Source organism: Meleagris gallopavo, chromosome 10 (genome assembly GCF_905368555.1).
Source record: "Meleagris gallopavo chromosome 10, MGAL_WU_HG_1.1, whole genome shotgun sequence".
NCBI classification, from domain to species: domain Eukaryota; kingdom Metazoa; phylum Chordata; class Aves; order Galliformes; family Phasianidae; genus Meleagris; species Meleagris gallopavo.
The window spans coordinates 2,562,985-2,583,547 of NC_139413.1; the positions used below are offsets into that span (position 1 = coordinate 2,562,985).

Sequence of the window (20,563 nt, forward strand, 5' to 3'; positions counted from 1 at the left end):
GATGAGCAGCAGGCGTACTTTAATGTCTAAATAAATGATTAATGGACCAGAGTGCCAGGCAGCAAGCAAGTCCATCAAACCCAGGTGCTGTGAGCAAGCAGTGCACGTACCAACAGCAGAGAAGCACGGCAGGGGCCTGCAGGGGGTGACCATCAACCTGAGCTCAGGAAAGGAAGCGAGGAGAGAAGACTGGGCCATGATCAACTGCTGCATCACACACACAGAGATGGACAGAATGATCAGCACTGTGAAGTCTGAAGCAATGATATTATTCATAAGCTCCTACCACAGGCAAAATATTTTCCTTAAAATACTGAGCATAGGTACAACATCTTGGCATTGTTTTCTCATACTGAGAAGTCACTCAACGGGGATAGAATAGATAGATATGATTCCATGTTCAAAGGGAAAAAAACAGCCAACTAATTAAACTGCCATCAAAAAAAGAAGGAGGACATGCAGGTGATACAAGCCCTACAGCTTCCAGGCACAGACAGGGACTGCTGGAAACACCCACAAGCAGAACTACCCAACATATTGAGGGAAAAAACCCCATCTCTGATTAACGTCAGTGGCCACTGAGCTAAGTTGCTTAAATGCTCACAACTACCTGAATCCCTGCTGAAATGCTGACATTTATACATGCAACCCTCTTGGTACCTGATGAGAAACACTAACTTCTGTTTGCATCTCCCTCTGGCATTTACAGAGGCTTCATCCTTCATGTTCATGTGGAACTTCCTTAATTTTCTGGATCAAGCTAAGCTGTAACACTTTTACGAGCTCCTCACAAATCTCTTCGAGCAGGGATCTGACATGGGAAATGCAGAACGAGCCCTGAAAGCAATGGGATGAGTCAGTGTTGAGCCCTTTCCCAGCCATTTATGCTGACTATAATGAGCCTTTTAGCAACCAAAGGGGTGCCAAGCCAGGGGAGAAGGTGCTACCCAGCAGTTTGGCCAGCCAGGACATTGCTAGTGGGTGAAACAGAGAAGAAATGAGTCTGACACATAACACCACGTATAGGTCTATAGCCATTAAGTCATACACACCAAATACAGCAATTACATTCAACTAAGTATTTCACAAAGACAGGTCGTGCACTGTACCAGTCATGTTACTACTGTGGGGGCAAGAGCTACGTATAGTTTTTTTGGCTGGTGACATCTATCCTCTGTAGATAAGATATATTGAAGATGTCCAGAATTGTGTTCAGAAGTCAAGAATCCTGTGGTATTTATGAGACTGTTCTTGCTCTGAAGTTACTGTCAGGATAGAAGCAAAGTAAATGCAAAAGAATGGATGTTTAAGTAACAGACAGACCCTAGCCCCACCGCTGCAGGATGGTCATTAATGGCTTTAAAATAATACGAAAATTACATTAAAGACAGGCTGGGGAAATGGGCCTTTGATGCACTCCTTACAGGTAACACCTCTGGTATTAGCTAAAACTGCTCACCAGGTTTTGCTTGATCAGGTAGGGGTGCATCTGCTATTGATGCATTTTGAGATACGTTGGTCTGAACGATCAGAAACCCACCCGGAGCAATCCTGAGGTGTTAATTAGGTCCTTCCTGACCTCAATCAAATCTGACAGTCAACGAGACATTGAAAGCAGTATGAAGCTCAGGATAAAGGAAATTACACAGAGTTCTGTGTGTGTGTATCTCACTCCATCGTGCTCATCAGCTGTTCCTTTTTCTTTTTCCTAAACACTGTTTTATATCAAAATGGACAGAGGTGAAACATCTTCATGCTTCTTTCATGTGCAAAATTAAACATCAAGTAGTGAATGTGGTTAAAATTTTAGGACACCAGCCCTCAAAGCGTGGTATATGTACAAAAAGCAGTAAATCTGCATGCTTCTCTCATACATATTAATAAATATATATTTAAAAAAATATAGAAAACTACTGTCTTGTGCCCCGTCCATCCCTGGAGGTGTACAAGGCCAGGTTGGATGGGGCCTGGGCAGCCTGGGCTGGTATTAAATGTGGAGGTTGGTGGCCCTGCGTGTGGCAGTGGAGTTGATGATTCATGGTCCTTGGGGTCCCTTCCAACCCTGGCCATTCTGTGATTATATAAAAAGTGTTGCTGCAGCAATTCAAATGGGAAAGCAATGTGCTTACTGAGCTGCCACAGCAAATGCAGCACTGAAGCAAAGCAGTCTCATTGAATCGTAAGAAAAATAATGTGAATGAACCACGGATTAAAACCAGAAATATTATCAAGCATTATGTCCACCATAAAAACCATCACACGATAGAAACCAGAAAGCAGTGCCATCCCTCACACAAAGCTCCTCGGAAGGGTGATGAAAGAAGGATTTTTAAGTTGAATACTCTGCAAAAATTCTCGGTAGGCAAATCTTATGAATGAAGATCTCCATCTGGAAGCAGACAGTTCTGCACAGACATGTCACCCAGTTGCCATGGAAATGTGACAAAGAAAAACAGCACCCATTAATAACAATTTCAGTGATAAATGAGCATATCAACTTATAATACTGAAACAATTAGAAGAGGGGGAAGTAGAGGGGAAAAAAAAAAAAAAAAAACAGAAAAAAATCCTTTTGGCTGTTCCTATGAGAAACATTTCCTCGGTACTTCCAGACATCGCTGCAAGTGCCATTAGCACAGCAACATTGGTTGTGATGCTATTTCTGGCTCTGTTTGAAGCTAAATAAGCACCACAAGAGCACCAAACCCAAGCACAAGGCGTACACCTCGACCAGCGGGACTTGGGGAGAAACCTCCCGTTGATCCAGAGTTCCTCAGGTCCACCAGCGCTGGGCAATCCATCACCCTGCTGCTCGTGCTGCCTGCACCGACAGAAACCAAATGAAAAACAGCTTTGGAAGTGTGCCGACCAAGTTTGCTCAAAGGTCCGTCCGGAAAATGTTCATCCAGGTTTCTGAAATGACGTTACTCGCACCTGAACCCAACGTGCAACAAGGCACTGCTGCAGGCTGAGGTACTGAGCACAGCACAGGTGCACAAACAACGCGCCAATTTTGCCAACAAAATAGTAATCACCAGACAGAAAAGCATCTGCGTGTATTACACAGATTCCAGCATGTCTGAAAAGATCGCCCTGAAAGGCTTTCCTCTTCCTACGCCACCCTAAGCTGGCCTGGAGGAACGTGCCTGCTGCAAAAGATGTATGAGACTGCTAGGATTGATTTCTGGAGGGGTGGAAGGGGACCAAGGAAACTAACAGAAAGTCAGATCTGGAAGGACCCGGCCCCGAAGGCAGGCAGAACAGCAGCAGCTCTTTGTCAGCTTTTTTTGAGCAGTTCCTTCTACAGCCCTGTATCATATCTAACGCTTTAGGCAACAGCAGCTCCCTCAAGGGTGATGCCAGCTTGAAAATGAACAGGGAAATTTTAGCAAATTCCCTCCTACTTCACCAGACTATCCCTTTCCAGGCCCAGCTCACGACAGCTTCTAGCACCATTCTTCCAGGCTGATGAGTTTGACAAAAGCACGGTTCCATTAACTTGAGCTGACTTCATCTTGATTTTTTTGCTCCTGTAAAAGCACAAAAAAAACCTCACATACCTCATCCTTTATTATAACACAGCCACTAGTTTCCAGTGATGCAAACAGCTCGCAGCTCTTGCTCCTTTTGGTATCCCTGTCCTCCGACACAGAACAGCAGGGCCGAGCTCTGCCTGGGGGAGGACACAGCGTTCTGCCAGCTGCAGTGCTGGTGCTGAGCGAGTGCCTCAGCATATGGATCCTGGGTTTTGCTTTTATCCCCTGATCTAACAGGGACAGCTGATTATGAAGCTGTAATTTAACTCCCTTGTTTCCACTGGGCCAGTTTTCAAATCCAACAGACAGCCTGCAACTGCTGTACGCCGACCGTGGGCACCCAACTCATCACTTGGTTTCTTCGTGACCAAAAAGCTCCTCTGGTTAGTCTGTATTTGGTCTAGCATGCAGTCCAGGTACTAAAACACCAACAGTGTTACACATCATTTTCTATCACATTATGATATAGCATCATGCTAAGAAACTTTCCACCAACGGCACTGGCCTGCTGCAGTGCCTTATGCCTGCTAGGTCTGACAGAGGTAGGGCAGAGAAAACTCAACAGGGAAAGTAATTTTTAAATTAACTGTGGCAGGGGGAGAATCAGGCATCTTAACATCTTCCTTGATCCCACGGAGGAAAGAAAGGTTCTCTTGTGCTCTGGTTCACTCAGGCTCACAGATAAAAGGGCAGAGATGCTCCTGAGAAGTTCCACCAGGGATACAACCAATGTCCAGCAGCCAGATTTCTGCATTGTTTTAATAATTCGTAGGATTAATTCATTCTAGAGAGTTAAACTGCACAAATGGCCAACAGCACAACTTGTCCAGTTACCAAACAAGCTATCTTTCATTACACAACATCCAGATCTTTTAAAGACCCATTTGTGTTCTAGACCTGAGGAAGCCCTATACATAAGTAAGTTGGTATTGAAAAAACAGTCACGATATAATTAAAGAATTTTGTGCACTTGTGCATAACTAAGCAACCAAAACATAGTTAAGATGTGCATGTGCAACTGTCTTTCAGCTATGCAATTTTTGTATAGTTTAAATGTAAAACTCGAACATATATATAAATGTTTTCATGTAATTCATTTGTAAGTTGGAGCTAGATGCAAGCTTGTTCTAAGGAAACCATTTCTCAAGTGGAAGAGATTATAACGACGGCGCTCTGCAGGAAGGATACTCAGTAAATGTAATTATCTAGCCCACTAAAAAGATCAAATTGAGAAATGAAACAGGAGAGGAAACAAGCAGCAGAAAGATATTAAAGGCACAGACGGCAGGAAAACAAAGGATTGCTGCCTTGAGAAATACTGCTATTCAGGTGAGATCATCAGGCGGGTTTTTGGGTACAGGCTGCAACTTTGTTAGGGCATCCCCAGACCACAGCACTGGTGTAGCACAGGAATGGCCCAGGGAAGGTCTTGGCACAACCCGCAGGAACTGAAAAGTCAGCAGTCCACCTCCAACCAGTTCTTACATATAAACCCCATAAGTGTATTTGGAGGCAAGCAAACGGTGTGACCCTGCCCTAAAGAAAACACGGCACCACTCAAACTGCAACTAGAAGATTCAGGAGCAGAGGAAGGGAGAGAAAAAAAGGTGAGTAAGGAGCTAACCTTGGAATGCAATGAACCACAACACAAGGAAGGCTAAAACTCTCCCTACCCTGTTTCAAACCGCAGCCCAGATGTACAGAGCACCAAGAAACCCCCATGTCAGTCTGTAGGTTTTCCAGAGCACCTTTCTTCTCCGGCAGCTTTCAAAGCCCTTCGTGAACACTGAGCAAAACCTCTCCAAGCTCCCAGCAGGTGGGCACTGCCTGCCTTTTATTGGCGATAACCGCAGCTCGGTGATGAAACAACTCAGAGGCTGCAGCAGTTCAGCAACAGGGAAACAGGACTGGGTAACATCTGTACGCCTTACACAAGGAAGCTTCCCAGTCAGCAGCAATCCAGTTATGAGCCACAAGCCTTGCAAACTTGTAGTCACGGCCCTTACAGCCCTTCCAGTGCCTCAACTGCTGAAGACCCCAACTTATAAAATAGAGCACAGGTTCCCAGATGCAAAAGATCCAAAAGCAAATTGGATTATTTTACTTGCAGGCCATCTGAAGAGCTAGAGATTAACCTGTAGCGAAGATCAACATTTTATCTTGGTTACGATGTTCGTAGTTCATTTCTTGTCTCTGAAAGACGCCCACTTCCCTCAGCAGCATCCACGTTGTGAGGCTTCATCTAAAATCCCAAAGCAAACATCTGCCACCCGTGTGGCACCAAAGGCACTTGGTACAGCATCCAACAGGTGGTGACAATGAGAGGGACACCCTAAGGGACATAACCAGGCGTATGTACTGGTCCCGTTTGCTGCCCTGCTGTCTGCTTTCTTGCAACAAAATTGAAGGTGCTGCATGCAAGCAGCGCATGAACATGCACATGTAGGATATGCTGGAAGTGCAGAGGATTGGATTGAAAAGCAGATAAAACAATAAAAAAAGCTAAGGGTTTTTCATGCCCTCTTTCTGCTCATATTGTTACACTTATTTAAAAGTGTGGGAAAAGGCAGTTTTTAAATAATAGCTTAAAAAAAAAATAAATAATGTGTGCTTAGAACGCTGACAGTAGTCAAACACTGTCAGTTGAATCTATCCCAAGATCCTCCAAATTCCTGCAGTTAGAAATTCAATACACTACATCCAAAACCACAAGGGGTAAAAACATAGAAGACAGAATTCAGGGCAGAAAAGATCTCAAAAATCATCAAGCCCAGCTGTTAACCTAGCACTGCCAAGCAGGGCATGCCTAGAGCCACCCAGTAGAAGCCAGGTTGGTTTTATACGCCAGCTGCTCCCCAGGCAGCGATGTGAACATTTCCCATTTGGAGGTGCAAGTTCAGTGCTGAGAAGGCTCAGACCAGGACAAAATGTTGGGTTACATGATTTATTTAAAATACACAGGAGGATTCAGTGCTTTGGAGAAGCATCCAATGGAAAAACGTCTCCTCCTTCAGCACACAGATGTGGTCCAAGCAGATAAGGCAACTCAAGATTTCAGTGGCTTTTAAGAAACCAGTTTCACAGCAGTTAACCTGTAAACGTTTCTCAGACTGTATATGCTAGGGTACGCAAATATTTATTTAGCATCTTTATTTATTTACCAGTTATTTCTGTTAGTAGATACTCCTACAATAAAATTAAGGTCTGAAATTGCTTACATGTTCCTGCAGCTTCACCGAAGCTGAGGCTTACTTGGTGAACTGGAGAATTTTCGCTCAGAGTGGGGTTTTCCTGGCCAAGGTTCAGTCTTTAGGTTTTCTTTTCTTTGTGGCCAAGAATTACCAGACTTGGAAAATGACAAAAGGAAGGCTGCTAGAATTGAAAGCACGGTGGCATTTTACCACCACTTTTACTCATTTCTACTTACAGGTAGGTAATGAATACCAAGGATTTTTACCTTTCCAAGATAAAGTATAAAAACAATGTGTCTGTAATATAAAACAACTTCCTTCTGCACCAGGGCTGCCAGAAAATACATCCCAGCCTCTTCCTAGCAAATATCAGAGGTGGATGCACGTCCCTATTTATAGTACACTAATGCAATTGTGAAATGCACACACTGTTCACTCCGCGTGCATTAAGCTCTGGCTTTCATGGAGCTGAACAGCTTGTGGGATGGGTCCTTTCCAAGAAGAAAGCTGCATTAATTCCATCCACGTATCAGCTGCTTGCAGAGACTCAGGGTGCTCCTGGGGCTTCTCATCCACCACTGTATCTCTTTTGTGTGCTGTGACACCAGTGTGCAGATAGCAAGAGGTGAAACTTGCATTAGATTACAAAGTGGGGAAGTTACAACCTGTCTGTGATTCATCCCTCTCCTCAAAATGGTGATAACAACTGCTCCTCCACCTTTTGTTCTGCTTCTTTCTTGACGCAGTAAATCCCTGCCAAAGGTGCTGAGCGTGGTTGGTTAGGTGTGGGCCATGCCAATGGCAGTGGTACCCACATATCTGCTCTGAAACACAGGTATGGCTGCAAAGCAGAAAAGAAATAGTAACAGTACCAGAGAAGGTCTGCATAAACAGTGTTTGTTAGAAGGACACTGCAAAACAGTTCCCTCACCGAGGAGTTTTCCCACTTCCAAACTGTCCACCTACATTTGCAAACCATCACAAAGCTATGGTCAGTGCTTTTCCTTAAGCATTTGATGTACCCGAGGCTAAAGAGCTGCACACAAGGAGGGTACCTCACACCTTCTGGCTAACAAACATGACTTAAATTACAGGAATTATTGTTTTAAGCTAAGGAGCACACACTGCATCATTTAATTCATCTGATACTATAATCCCAGAAAGCAGCTGCAAAAATTCAGAGCTTGTTCTGTTAAATTTAGTACATTGTTCTTTACTCACACGTATGAAATCATCAGCAACATTTAAATGGCAAAGGTCTGCTGTTCATTTAGAAAGTAAACTCATTTAGGGCCTGATTTTTTTTTTTTTTCAGGACAGAACTGAAATAACAGAAGACAGAACGCCACATATGCCCCATTTTCCTTTATGGCTCCATCTTTGCTTCCTGCCAGGAGAAGCCACGACGAAGAAAGGGAAGGCTTTATCTGGCAGCTAAGCCACTTGATTGATATAAATGCATTCTCTCCCAAAAAGGGCCACAAAGCAGCGGATGGCACAGCAGTGCCAAACCACAACCTGCTCATACTGAGCTGCTCCCTAAGAGAGAAAGAGACGTGCTCTGCTTCTGCACATCTCCTGGCTGACCTGCCCTGAGCACACACTCACTGGTGGATGACAGCAGTTCCGTGTTTTCTTCTCCTTGCCTCCCACTTTGCCTTGAAAGCTTTGATAGCTGCCGTGGTACGAAAGAGGCACACCTGCTTTGTGCAATATGAAGAGAGATACGAGGTGTGGCATGGCTTCATCCAGACAGGCGACTGCCAGACCTGATCCACTCCAGGGTTCCACCCAAGTAGAAGCTGTTAACCACCATGTGTGTAGCCCTGCAGGTGGGACAGACTCCAACTGTTCCACCATCACTAACCTTGGTTTGCACAGGAGGAATGCCTTCAACTACTGCTGGAGACTTCAACAAAACCATCTGCAACATTGCGACGCAGCACAACCGAGTAACCCTCCAACAGCCACTCTGCTGTCACTTCCCAGACAGTTCTCATTGCTTCTCTCTGTGTGTACTCGCTGGAGTGGGATGAAAAGCTTGTTTTGCTTCTAACCATGAAGCACACCCAAAGCCCAGAGCTTCTTCCTCACATTGCAACAGCAGTGCCTATGATTACAAAAGAGCTATGAAGAAGATGAGCCTCCTCCATGCACAAAAGACGAAAACACCAAGTCTGAATTCACAGGGAAAATGCTTTCTTCACACACACACACACACACACACTTACCACTAACGCACCTCTATAAAAACTCTGATAGCACAGTATGATTTTATTTTGATTTTTTTTTATAAAGAAAAACCATGTTGTCGCTTCCTTATGGGAATAAAATAGTGAATTATTGACTTGCTAAGGGTGTTGTCCTAGTTACACAAATACACCACGAAACCAGATAACCAGGATGATGTTATTATGTTTCCCACTGAAAGATTGTTTTGTTTTATTTTTCTCTCTCACTTCCTGAAACAGTTATGTTTAATACAGGCCCATGTTTGCCTAGATAAGAAAGCAGACCGTCACCGAACCAGCTTAGAACAGCACGGAATGAAGATATTGTTTAAACAATAAACATAATTCCATTTAAAAAGACACTGTATCTCATCATGTACTTGGGATCTCCCACCACAATTCCTTTAAAAGTAATTAAAAAGTGAAGAAAACCAGCATCCAGTATAATTATGGAAGATGCTGATGTACCCGAATGTAGTTCAGCTCCATACAACAACACACTCAGATGCCCATCTCAGTTTTTCAAGCCTTCAAGCAAACCCTGCTTTACAACACGAGCTGCTCGAATCAGGAGCTACGTGGAAACAACCTCAGCCGAATGTAAGCAATGAATATCTCCTCCTTTGAAAGTCAGGGTGATATTTAAAGTTCTGCACCTCTGCCCCGTGAGACCAGAGTGTGTCCCTAACCCCAGGCAGTTCCGAGTTATGTACCAGGTGCAGCAGGTGCCTATGGTGGGACTGGATGTATTTGCTCCTCTTTGAAAATGTCTGTAAAAGTTTTTGTCTCAAAATATCTACCATGGTATTAGGGCACAGCATGATGCTGTGCAATCACTAGGTGTTCCTAAAACAAGGAAAGCCTGACGTCGCAGAAGCGTGTCAGGACAGACAAACCGGAGCAATTAATAGCTGAGAGCTAATCAGCTGATGAAGAAGGTCGATAAAATAAAAGCTGTCAGGCAGAGAGAGCGGCAGCTTTGCAAGAAGCCTAGTGCAGCAAGACCTCCTGCTCACAGCACGCATTCATGCCTCAAATTAAAGAAGTTTTGTTCCTTCAGCTGCTTCTTTCTAGACGGCTTCAGTTCATTGAGGATGACCACAAGGAAAGACAGCTTGGCCACAAAAAAGAAATTCTCATTCTCAACTTCAGCACTTTTTTCTGACAGCTGAGGAGAGAAAAGAGCCAACACTGACGAACACACTTCTGATACATTCTTCTAACTTCAAATCTTATTCTAAAAGCTTCCCAACTTCAGAGCTTCAAACGTGCAGAAGACTGAGTGCACAACTGCGTGCACAAGAGCTAGATGGAGGAAGGCAGGCTTGGGAAGCTGACCTCTCATTAATTAAGGACATCTGAGCAGTCTGCTGGGCTTGCGGGTGTTTTGAAGTACCCTGAGCAACAGTCTGAGCCTGAAGTTTTGAGTAGGATGATGCTTCTTGGCTTGTCAATCAAGGAAAAAGCCTTCAAAACAAGAGAGATACGGAGTGGATGAGACAGGGCAGGCACGAAGACGGAGACAGACAAAGCAGCAGTTAGCAGCAGGCAGACAAAGCCATAAATACACGGGTGGAAAGACAAATCTGTGATGAGTTTCAAAGCCTTTGGGTTCAGTTGAGCTAGGGCAGCTACCGAGCAGCATGTCTGTCTTGGGGCTAAGCTGAACTCTTCCATTTGCTGAGAGAAGGGAGTCCTTCCTGCTGGGCTGCTTGCCGCTCTCCTGACACTGCGCATCTACTGCCACCAGACAAGACAGGTCAACACCTGCCATGGTTAAAACTGTGACCTTCCTGCTTCAATTCCACGTGATGGCATTTTTGAAGGGGTTGGGAATGAGCATCCACACAGAAGAAAACTGCTGAAGAAAAAAGAAGTGAGGAAGAGCAGAGCAGACACACAGCACGCCGCTCTGCGAGCAATCTGGCATCAGTTCCTGTGCTTCATTACAAATCTCCATGCCATCCATCTCTAAAACAAGGGTGGGTTAGCAGTACAAGTCAGGAAAATTGTGAAGGCAACTACACAAGAGCTCACGAAGCAACTGAATATTATGCTTATTGTTTTTCAATCTCATTATCATACCTCAAGGCTAAAGATCTCCTTTTCTTGCAATGCCCTCGCTGTTATGAGACAAATTTGTTTAAACACTGCTATGTTTTGCATTCAACTTTGCTTAGACTGGTTCAGCAAATGGAGCTGCTGTTAATAACAGAAATCCTATCTGGCAATTGCAGCACTGATATTACCAACCTGCAAGAGATTCTTACTACTCTCACATTTGCAAAGCACTCGAGAGCTCCACATAAACATCTGGATTACACTCTCAGATTACTGAGCACATTCTAAATAGCTTTTTTTCCCCAAAACAAATCATATTACCAGTGATTTTCTTACACAAAAATTACATCAATAACCTCATCCCCAAATGAACGTATGTTCATGATTTTTTAAAAAGGAGTAAATACAATTAATCTACGAGAGATGTTACATTATTAAAACATATCCTGCAATCAACGGTGCTCAAGGCTCTATCATGGCATTTTGTTCTTCATTGGTATTTACGTTATTACAGATCTTATGTATCACCCTGGAAATCAGCTTTGAAGTGAAATGATGAATAAATGAAGATTTATTATTACTATCCTTATTAGAGGGATTTTAAAGTCATTAGAGACCAACAAGGCATAATAATCATATTATATTCAATCTTCTCTAGAACATCTCCTTTGATAGGCCTGCTAACTCAATTATTTAAATATACATAACAGCAAATTGCAGGGTGCCTCCTTCAGTTTGGGATAAGACAAAAAGTTTAATGTTTTGTTTGCAGTTAAGCAGAACTTGTTCTTAGAGAATTCACGGGTACCCTAGTGGGTTTCTTAGTTTTCAACGTGAGGGATTCAAACTTATGGTGAACACCTGGCTCAGTGCTCCTGCTCATCTGCTCAACTGGAGAAAGAGCATTAAAAGCCAGGGAGGCAATAAGACATTGGAGCACGATCATAACCTGCAGTGACATTTAAAAGTCCAAAAACAATCCTCAGAGAAGTGATGATCTGGCCAACAGTCATTAGACTTGGCTACAACCAACCACCAGCAGTGAAAAAAAAGAGCAAGCATTCATGTGATGAAGAGCATGAACTGCAAACTGCACTGCACCACTGAGCACTATGGTGTCATCCACGTCCAAGTAGAACTCACCAGAGAGGGAAAAAATATCCAGACACACAATACCTGCAAATTATGTTCTACAGAAGAAATCAAGAAAGCTTTGGAAATGTTAAGTGGTTTGCCAGACAGGATATCTGCTGGGGGCTTGGAGGGAAGTCTACAAAACAAATACAGGCTCACAGCAACTGAGCAACAACAAAGAGAGGAAAGCTGCACTCGATGGCACTAATAAGTCCTACGTGGCTTCTCTGTCTGCTTCTGCCCCAAAAGGAAGATAGAAAAGTACTGAAGGGTTGGGAATATGTTCAGAGCAAAGGAAACCAAAACAGACAATGAGATAATGATGCTCTTCTGGCAACATCTGCAGTGCAAAGAGAGAACTGTTATCCAAGGCATAGAGGGCAAAGAGCTGCACAGGAGTTACTTATGTCCTTTCCACCCCTCCTTTCCCACTAAGTCCTGTATGAGTTAGAGTTTGCCCCAAAAGAGAAGCTTGGAGACATCACCACTTACACAATTCTGAAACCACCTCAACACCTTCTTCACTTCAGGCAATGAAGGATGCTTCTTGTTTCCACTGCACGCACAGCAATCCTCCTTCACAGCAAGAATGCATCTGTAACTACAACCAGACAGGTCTCCTCTCCTCCACCCAGCAGCCACCCTCATTCTAGCTACAGCTCTCTTCCATCAGTTACAAGCTGGAATCTAATAACCTCGGGCTATGACTAAACTCTTCCTTCTCTGCCCTCTGAAACTTTCACCATTATTCAACCTTGACAGCAAAGATGGCACAGAGCAGCCATGTGCTCTGCATCACTGCAGCCTGGCACCAACAGTTCCTACTGCCCTAATGGAAAACCACTGCAACAGCAGTGGCAACGATGAGCATCTTGCTCACTCCTCAGCAGGTCCACCAGCAAACTGGGGAGCTACAGTTACAGTGGTAGAACAAAGTGGGAAAGCTCCTGAGCAGCAGAGGAAAAAGAGTTCACAAAGATCACAGGAACATCTGCCTTGTCAATGCATTTATTTGTGGGAAAGGACACCATGTATGAAAGGTAAAGGCTTTTCAGCTTTGTAGTTCATGCTGTCAACAGTGCATTACAAAAATCCTTAAGTGGAAGAAAAACAAAACAACCCAGCAGCCTAAGACAAAGGTAAGAGTAAAACTGCCTAGAACCAAATAAAGTATTCTCATCTCTCTCCTCATTCAAAATGACCTATTTAATGCAAAAGCAGGATGGAAATTACAGTCCTTACTACTGACTCCTGCAGATGATGCTCAAAGAAGAAAGATGAGTTTCATTCAAATGTTAGTCAAGCAGTGAGGGGCAAAATACCATAAGCCATGTCTTTCAGATCAGGCAGGCAACATCTGCATCGAGGTATTTGCTTTAAATCCTGTCACTGCTGATCCAAGTGCTCCAGCTCCAGCTGCAGTTACATTGCCTCCATCTGACACAACCCTCACCACCACGAGTACAAAGCTCACACTTGGAACTTCTGCACAGTGCTCTAGGACAGATTAGTCCCCAGATGTGAAAACTGCAAATAACACACACAGTAATTTTTTAGGACCTTATAAACACCACAGCTCCATCAAGCCCACTTGCTATTTCTTTCACTTTGCTGCCTCCTACCACAAAACTACTCTTCTTACCAAATGCATCTTCATTCCCTCTCTATTACCTTCGTTCTCCACGTGAACCATCCAACTCCTGTTCCCCTGCTCATTCTGCAGCTAAGCTTCAATCTGCTCAGGCTGCAGAGATGCTCTGCTCTGGACAACCTACTGGATGAGACGCTTCTGTCCCTTCCCAGCAACAAGAAAGGAAATGTTCAGCAGTACTTGGCACCTGGCACTGCATGGGGAAATGCATGATGGAAGTGTTGCAGGGCACTCTAACCTTGGTAGACTCTCTGGATCCTTCTGTATCTCTGGGAACTTACTGTGCTAAGATGTGTCAGCCTAGCTGTGATTATCTGTTCAAATCTAGCAAACTACGCTCTCTCTCCTTGCAGGGAGTTGATTATGAGAGCCCTCTGACATGGCACTGAGCAACTTCTTCCTTGATGGCTTAAGGAATAATTGCAGATATGTTGCAAGGAAGTCATTCAGGACTAAAACACAAAAGTTTAACAGAAAATGAAGTAGGCAGAATACTCTGAGCATTCAGGCCTCCCTCACCAAACACTGTGATTAGCTACTACCATTTCCAGCACAGAAGAAGGAGGTTAGAAAGAGTGTTGTCTCCTGGGAAAGAGCTCTAGGCATTGGCAAGTCCAGAAGATTGTTAAGAAGGATGATAAATATGATCTTGAAGTGCAACCTTCTTGCATCATTCTTTATATTAAACATCCTTTTTAGGAGGAACTACGCAGGGTACCATGCACATAAAGTACATGGCTTCCTGCTTCTGAGCATCACAGCATGCCATACATCACTTACAGGTCCAAAACGGGCAGCAGGAAAGTCAGGCACCTCCAGCTCACCTTCCTCATGCACCCAGTTCCTGACCTGGAGGCTGTCCCCCAGAAACAAAGCAGGAACACAGCTCCTGTGCCTATTCTGGTTGCTACTCAACAAGTAATTTAAGTCACAGATACCATGGGTACAGAAACTCCTTGCTAAAAAAGGATCGGTCATTGAACTGGATTTTTAACTATCACAAATTGCATACCTAAACTAAGAAAACAGTAAGTGCAGGTTGTGTTTCTGGTACTGATAGGTTTCTGTAGAATAGGGAAAGATTAAAAATCCTCAAATGGATCCCAGAACAGCTCGAGGATGATGCTGAAATGAGTCCAGCTCTGTAAAGTGGTAATCCTTTAGAATCCCTTCAGACTTCTTCATCTTCTGCCTCCAGATGTTACTTTAGGTTTCCCGTCATTACTGTTATGATCTTAGGCTTGCAGCATGCATTTAAAAATAATAATAATAAAGCTGAGACACACAAATTACCCAAACTACTCCCTTGCTAAGTATCAGGTAAAATATCAACTCAGATTCCTTTCAGAAACTAACAGGATTTTGTTCATGCCAGCACCTACAGCCTGTTTTAAATAAAAATAGCAGACTGAACCCGCAATCCCCAAACTGGCATCTCTCAGGCTAGAATGAAGGAGGGAAATGTGGGAAAATAACCTGAAGCTTCAGCTGGAAGTTTCCTGAACAACTTGTGTCTCTTCAGATGATGACCCCAGCTGTACTCACTCTGGGATCCACTGCTGGTAGCAAGCCAGCCCCCAGAAATGTTGAATAAAGTAAATTATCTCTGCATCCAAAATTACAAAGAGATTTTTTTTGCTGCCGGATGTGTCATTTCCACTTCTACACAAACAATTGCTATAAAAACCATCAGAGACGTCTGGCATATTCATCTGAAAAGCCCTTACTGTGAATACAGTAGCTGGGTACTGCTCTTAGAATAGAGTTAAGTAGTGGGCAGGCTGAGAACTCTCATTCTGAATAAACTTCCAGATAGTTCATAACGTTTGAAGAACTAGATTGTTATTTAGATAGTTATCTAAAAAAACCCACTAGGCTTACACTAACTGAGGAGAACACCCTGCAGCTGACGATGCGTGTCACCTGCATAGCACTTCTCCCTTCCCAGTGCAGGAGCGTCTGTGATGAGGCCCTGATTACAGACCTCTCCCCACCCCTCCTGCCATTCCCAGGACCACTGACTCCTTCCCAAAAGGATATTTCTAGTCTCACTGTACCCTCAAACCCTTATTGCTTCAGGATTTCAGGATAAGTGCACTATTGCTTTACAGAACAAGAGTAGTAAGGAATTGTCTTTCTTCCTAAATGTTTTTTTTTTTTTAATTATTTTTAATAAATGAGGTTTTCTTGTATCTAATGGCAAAAATATGCACAGATTCTGTGATTCTGATTCTGTGATACTATGAAAATGAGTATGAAAATATGGGCAGTCTTTGAACTACCCTAGGATGCGAGGAATTAAAGGCAGTGCAGTACTGAACACCAGTCAGAAGGTCAATCTGCCACTAAGGATTTCACCCAACCCCTCTTTCAGCTATCCCGGCACTACCCCTTGGAGAGGCCAACTGCATTATCGTCATGATTTATTCTAACAACATCCTTTACATTTTGTGAAAGGTTAAAACTCCCAAAAATACCTTCCAGACCATTTGTGACATTGGAGAAAGCTGCAGTCCCACACCACTTACCACCAAACACATCGCCGTTCTGATAGTTTTTCCCCTTCTGAGTTTCCTCTTCGTTTTGAACAGTAGAAACATGCTTGGCTGACGCACAGCCCATAGCTTCATTCAGACAGCTCCAGCTGGACTGAACCACAAATCATGACTAGGGACGCACGCTCATTGTTTTAAAAATAATCCACCTTCTTGCACGGTTGTCCAGAGCCTTTTACCTAAAAGACAGCATAAGAGAGAAAAATATTTAACAAAAGGCAATCTGTAAAGGTAGTGCTTTAAGAAAGCAACATAACAGGGTTTCAAGAGTACAAGAGCACAGACTGTCTCCATCATCTTGCGTTGCTGTGTCTATTCAGTAAACGCCTATCAGTGCAATAAAGGCAGTCAATCCCACCTTGCGACAGGAGTGCAGCGGTTGGCCACAAGGTCCCTCCTGGCCCTAAGCTTTAGTCTGTGGCTTGAAGCAAGCAAGGCACGCAGATACGTTTCCCACTCACCCAGCTATTAACACGGAGCGCTGCTTTTATTTTGGAAAAAAAGATGAGAAACCAGCAATATATGCTTCGCCCATTCCTTTTAACAACCTCCCCATCAAGCCAGATTTCTTAAGAAGTGTTTTGGTGATTAAGAGCTGCTAATTGCAAGTGTTCCGAGAAAATAACCCCCTAAATCAATTAAAGATCTTATGCTAATAGTCGTGAGAGAAGAGAGCCAGCTGTATAATCTTTTTCTTACATGTTCATTACTCCACGGATTCTGTAAAACCTCCGCTGCCCGAAGTGGCAATGATCCCCATTTGAAGACAGAATAACACTCCCCAAAGAATCCAGATGTCACACAAAACAAAAGGGGAAGGAAAAGCTAGGTTACAGCTGCAGTATCTTATGTCCAAAACATCAAATGTGCAATGACTCAACGGCTCCTCTTGAACAAAGACCCCTCCAAAGTCTGACTGCATCTCCATGCATGGATTCCTTCCTTTATGGTCAGTACAATCCCCCACATTCCTCCTCCTTTTTCATCTCCTCCTAGCCACACACAGTTCAGCACAAATTTCTCATTTCCCATCCCTCTCTTCTTCCATCGTTCACCCCAACAGCACAGCATCTAACAGCACCGAGCAGGAATACAACATATGGAGCAGACGTCAAATTATACCACCACACATCCTAATTACTACGACACACTCGTTATCTTCAGTCCCTCCTAGTTGCTCCCACGTTCTTGCAATGCAGCAGGAGTGCTCCTGAGCAGCTGCCTCCATGCATGCAGGAAGAGGTCTTAACCTCAGCACCGAGATGGGCACAAGGACCCACAGAGATTTGCAGCACAGCCCTCTGTGCCTGCCCTGGGGGTAGGGAGAGGTACGTGGAGCTGTAGGAAAGGAAGGAGAAACAGCAGACTGGGACTTGGTCTGCAAAAGAGATGTGGAATGCTCGTTTTCTTACAGGATGCAAACTTGCTCGAAGGAAATAGCTTCTAGTGGATAAGCTAAAACAACCACGTTTTCTGCCACGGCCCTCATTTCAGATTTCAGATGAAAACAGCAAACTTGCTGAGCAGAGGCTGAAAATAGGAACTCTGCTTTCTGATTTAAAACACCACCAGTTACTTCGCTCAAGGGAAAAGCATATGGCCAGCTACAGGGACAGAGCACAGGTTGACCAGCAACCTGTTAGCCCCAAGAACACCAAGACAGACAACCCATGTTAACACAGTATACAGGGCTGGAGAAATCCATCTGCTATAAACCCAGCATCCCTACCAGAGACCACCAGAGCAAGCTCAGCCACCCAAACCCCATATTCGTTTAGTTTTTGCCTTCATCTCTCAGCATGGAGCACATCAGCTTGTTCTGGACCCAGAAGCACCCCACACCAGGCAATAATATTCACAGCAGGGAAGCAGCTGCTTGGCCACGCGACCCTAACACACTTCGTAATGCAGGACTGGGCTGTTCTGGGGAGGGCATTTTTTGGTGAAACCTCACAGGCAGCCAGCACGCAGAGAAATACAGAGCACAAAGAAAGCTGTGCAGACGCCTCAGACACATTGGGGATTACTCAGCTCCCGGGCTTTGCCTCTGCAAAAGGGCAGATAAGGGAAAATAATGAAAAAGCAGAGCAGAAAAGGTTTTGCCTTAATCACTGGTTAGTGCCCAGGAGAGCGACGGTCCCATCAAACACAACCAGTTGCTGCTGAAGCAAAAGGGAAAGAAGTGATACTGAATACATCAGGATAAAGCTCTTTGGGGAAGGAAGAAAACCCATCCCCTGCAGGATCTCAGCAGCACACACCTTCCTGAAACACAGCACCTTGGGAGGCAAGGAGCCAACACAAATGCAACAATTTGAAGGGTTTTTTTTTTGCATTAATGAATGGGAATCACAATAGTATCTGGAAAAAGACTACACACAGCTAGTTCTCGGATAGGCAAACCTTCCTGATGCCAACCAACAAGGCTGAGAAAGCCCCAGCACAGCAGCATCCCTTTGGAGATGCAGCACTTCCAATGGTACGGAATAATGCAGCCTCCTCCCTCCCTTCTCCTCAAACATGATTTTCCCTTTTGTCTTCACAAGTGTTCTGGGGACACGTCGGTTTCAGAAGCCAAAAATAAAAAGCACAAGAAAACCTCCAGCTCATGTTCACCACCCACCACCATTAATTATCAGGATTTGAGAAGCAATTTACAAGCTCCAATCTGCAAAATGCTGGTGAGAAAAACCTCTCAGGCAGATCAAAAGTGTCTACACTACTTCCAAATAAAATGTGCAGCTTTGCTATTAACATCTTTGGTGCAGGTCAAGAGAAGATGGCTGTACTCAGCCTCAGATGCCATACTTGGTACCGCAAGGCTCTTCTGAGTGTATTCAGAAAGGGAGCTCAATTATTAGAGTAGATATTGCCATTGGAAACCTTAAACAATTCCTTTTTTTTTTTCTTTTTTAATTTTTACATTTTTTCTTTTGAATTACTTGCTGTGCTTTTTCTTTTTCCAGTTCTTTCAACACTTGATGAATCCACTCTTCATCCACTCAGCCCTTATTTCCTGCAGTCACATAAAGGCTGCATCCTCAAGAAAACACACGTTGCCTCCATAGCTGGAAACCAAGCAGCAGATATCAGGCAGAGAATTTCCAGTGTTCTACAATAAATGGATGTTAATTATTCTATTCTATCCTATCCTACAGCTGTATCTGCTTTCATCTTTAGTGCGCTGAGATAACCTTTCACCTTCTGCAGGTTGCAGATGCATCTCTAAGTTTCCTTCTGCTTTAACTACGCTGGGCTGAAATTTCACAAATCTAGCTGTGAAAAAACCCAAAGCTACATGGAACAACCACGCTGACTTCACCTACAGTGCAGCCTTGTCCAGGCAGAATGCAGGGACCTGACTTACTGCTAATTACTGATTTCCTCTAAGCAATAGGTCTGTTTGGCTTTCATGTCGTTTTGTTCTAATAAAAGAAAACAGGGCTGTCTTCTGAATTTGCATTCCATGAGGGTCCTTGGGGTGAGCAGTGGGCAGTCCCTGCTATGACATCCCTCTTCTTCAGCAACCATCTTCCACCTGTGCCACAAAAGATGCCTTTATTATTTTGCATTTTTGAGCCAAAAAGTGAGAACTTCTGCCTTTGAAGTGCACCGGTGGCCTAAGGGAGGAGAAAAAAAAAAAAGAAAGAAAAAAAAAGAAAAAAAAAAAAACATAGAAGCTCTCTTCCTCTTTCTTCACATTATTCAAAGCAGCACTGCTGGTGGGTAACAAAGTAGTGGTTAGAATGAAGCTAAAGAGCAGGGAAAGCTTAGAGCAGGACGAGGGCTGGGGACGCTCAGAGCCATGTCCTGCAGTGGCAGGAGGGGAAGGTCAGCAAGCAGTGAGGTGCTGTTCCATGGAGCACACAGGCAGAATGTGCTCCTCTCCCCCTGCTGGTATTAACAGCCATGAAATTAAACATTTTCCCCCTCTTATGAAGTATTTGTCCCACGATGCAGAATTCCCACGTTTATTCCTGCAGTTCAGTAGCCCACTGGAAGCTGCAGTTCTGGCAGCAGTGTGGATGCAGCACTCGTCGTGCTGAAAGGGGGAAAGGATGAGAGCGTGCTGCAAAATCAGTAACACATGAGGAGATGCAGAGAGAGAGCACACGTTTTTGTAGTGTTCTACTTGAGCTGCACTAAAAATACCATCCACAAGCTACCCAGACCCAGTTACCCAGCCGGACGGAGGTGGAACTGC

General features: G+C 44.1%; 1 protein-coding gene across 1 annotated transcript in view; it reads right to left on the minus strand.

The window, feature by feature from the left end:
- The window catches only part of C10H1orf21 (chromosome 10 C1orf21 homolog), an 87,547-nt gene that overhangs the window by 35,470 nt on the left and 31,514 nt on the right, over positions 1-20,563 (minus strand). The window contains exon 2 of the mRNA XM_085231142.1: positions 16,333-16,538. Within this exon, the coding sequence (XP_085087268.1) occupies positions 16,333-16,426 (94 nt within the window). The 5' untranslated portion in view covers positions 16,427-16,538. The remainder of the gene's footprint in view (positions 1-16,332; positions 16,539-20,563) is intronic.